The following is a 1,341-nucleotide window of genomic DNA, read 5'->3' on the forward strand; positions in this document are numbered from 1 at the left end:
GCAGGAATGGCACCGAGCCAGCACACACTCATCCCACTGCTGGGGAGGGCTTGACAGCCCCAGCAACTTCTTCCAGGAACATCAACAGCAAGGGGAGCTGCTGCTTCCCCTGGATGCCTGCTGTTATACTTAATTCTTGCAGTAGACAGCTTGTCTCAAGTCCCCTTGGGGACTTCAGCTGGGACAACCAGTGCTGCCACCACCTTCCCTGCTCCTCAGACCCACAGCAAGAAGTCCTTGGAATCATGGAATCATGGAATACCCTGAATTGGAAGAGATCCACAAGGATCACCCAGTCCAGCTCCTGGCCCTGCACAGACACTGTGTCTGAGAGCGTTGTCCAAATGCTCCTGGAGCTCTGGCAGCCTTGGGGCTGGGACCATTCCCTGGGGAGCCTGGGCAGTGCCTGAGCACCCTCTGGGGAAGAACCTTTTCCTGATATCCAGACTAAATCCCCCTGGCACAGCTCCAGCTGTTCCTTTGGGTCCTGCCCTGGTCCCAGGGAGCAGAGATTGGAGCTGCCCCTTGGGAGGAGCTGCAGCCTCCAGTGAGGTCTGACCTCAGTCTCCTCTGCTCCAGCTGGACAGGCTGAGTGCCCTCAGATGCTTCTTGTGTGGCCCCTCTGGGCCCTTCACCATCCCTGGGTCCCTCCTTCGGACACTTTCTAACAGCTGTAGATCTTTCTCATATTGTGGTGCCCGAATTGCCCCAGGACTGGAGGTGAGGCTGCCTGGCCCAGAGCAGAGTGAGACAATCCCCTCCCTCACCCAGCTGGTGATGCCATGCTCAGTGATGTTCCTATTTCACGTGGGAAGGCAGCCCCTCTGTTCCTCCCATGGTAGCAGGGGCCACTGTGGTCCCCTGACTGGGGGCATCAGCTGTGCTCTGTACAGACCCTGATCTGAGGTCATTCAGGGCTAGAAGAGCACAGCCACTGTCCTGGGCACTCCAACCCCTTTCCCCTCACTCACCCTCATAGGCAATGAGCCGGTAGGCATCTGCACACTCCTTGGAGCCTTTCAGGATCTCCTCCAAGGTCCTGTAGAAAAGCTTGGCCTGCTCCAGGCGCTCCTCCCGGCTGAAGGCAGCACACTCATCCTGGGACATGGCGTAGAGGGACTGCAGCGGGGTGGCATATTCCACAGCACAGTACCAGAGCTGCAGGGATGGAAGGAAAAGATGTGGGGACAGGAGGACTGGGCAAAGGGCTGCTGGGGGACCCTGGCACTGGGCAGAGCACTCAGAACCTCTCAGCGGCTCCTTGGCCTCCCTTGCACTGGTGCTGTGTGCTGGAACACTGGGACAGGGACACTGGCTCTGTCCCCACTGTCCCCCTGCCTC

At 58.9% G+C, this 1,341-nt stretch overlaps 1 protein-coding gene across 3 annotated transcripts in view; it reads right to left on the reverse strand.

Moving 5' to 3' along the window:
• TMEM173 (transmembrane protein 173) overlaps positions 1-1,341 on the reverse strand; it is a 6,813-nt gene that overhangs the window by 884 nt on the left and 4,588 nt on the right. For all 3 annotated transcript variants that reach the window (XM_017726555.1, XM_017726554.1, XM_008644233.2), the window contains exon 6: positions 972-1,158. In XM_017726555.1, the coding sequence (XP_017582044.1) occupies positions 972-1,158 (187 nt within the window). The remainder of the gene's footprint in view (positions 1-971; positions 1,159-1,341) is intronic.

Source organism: Corvus brachyrhynchos, unplaced genomic scaffold (genome assembly GCF_000691975.1).
Source record: "Corvus brachyrhynchos isolate BGI_N302 unplaced genomic scaffold, ASM69197v1 scaffold262, whole genome shotgun sequence".
NCBI lineage: Eukaryota > Metazoa > Chordata > Aves > Passeriformes > Corvidae > Corvus > Corvus brachyrhynchos.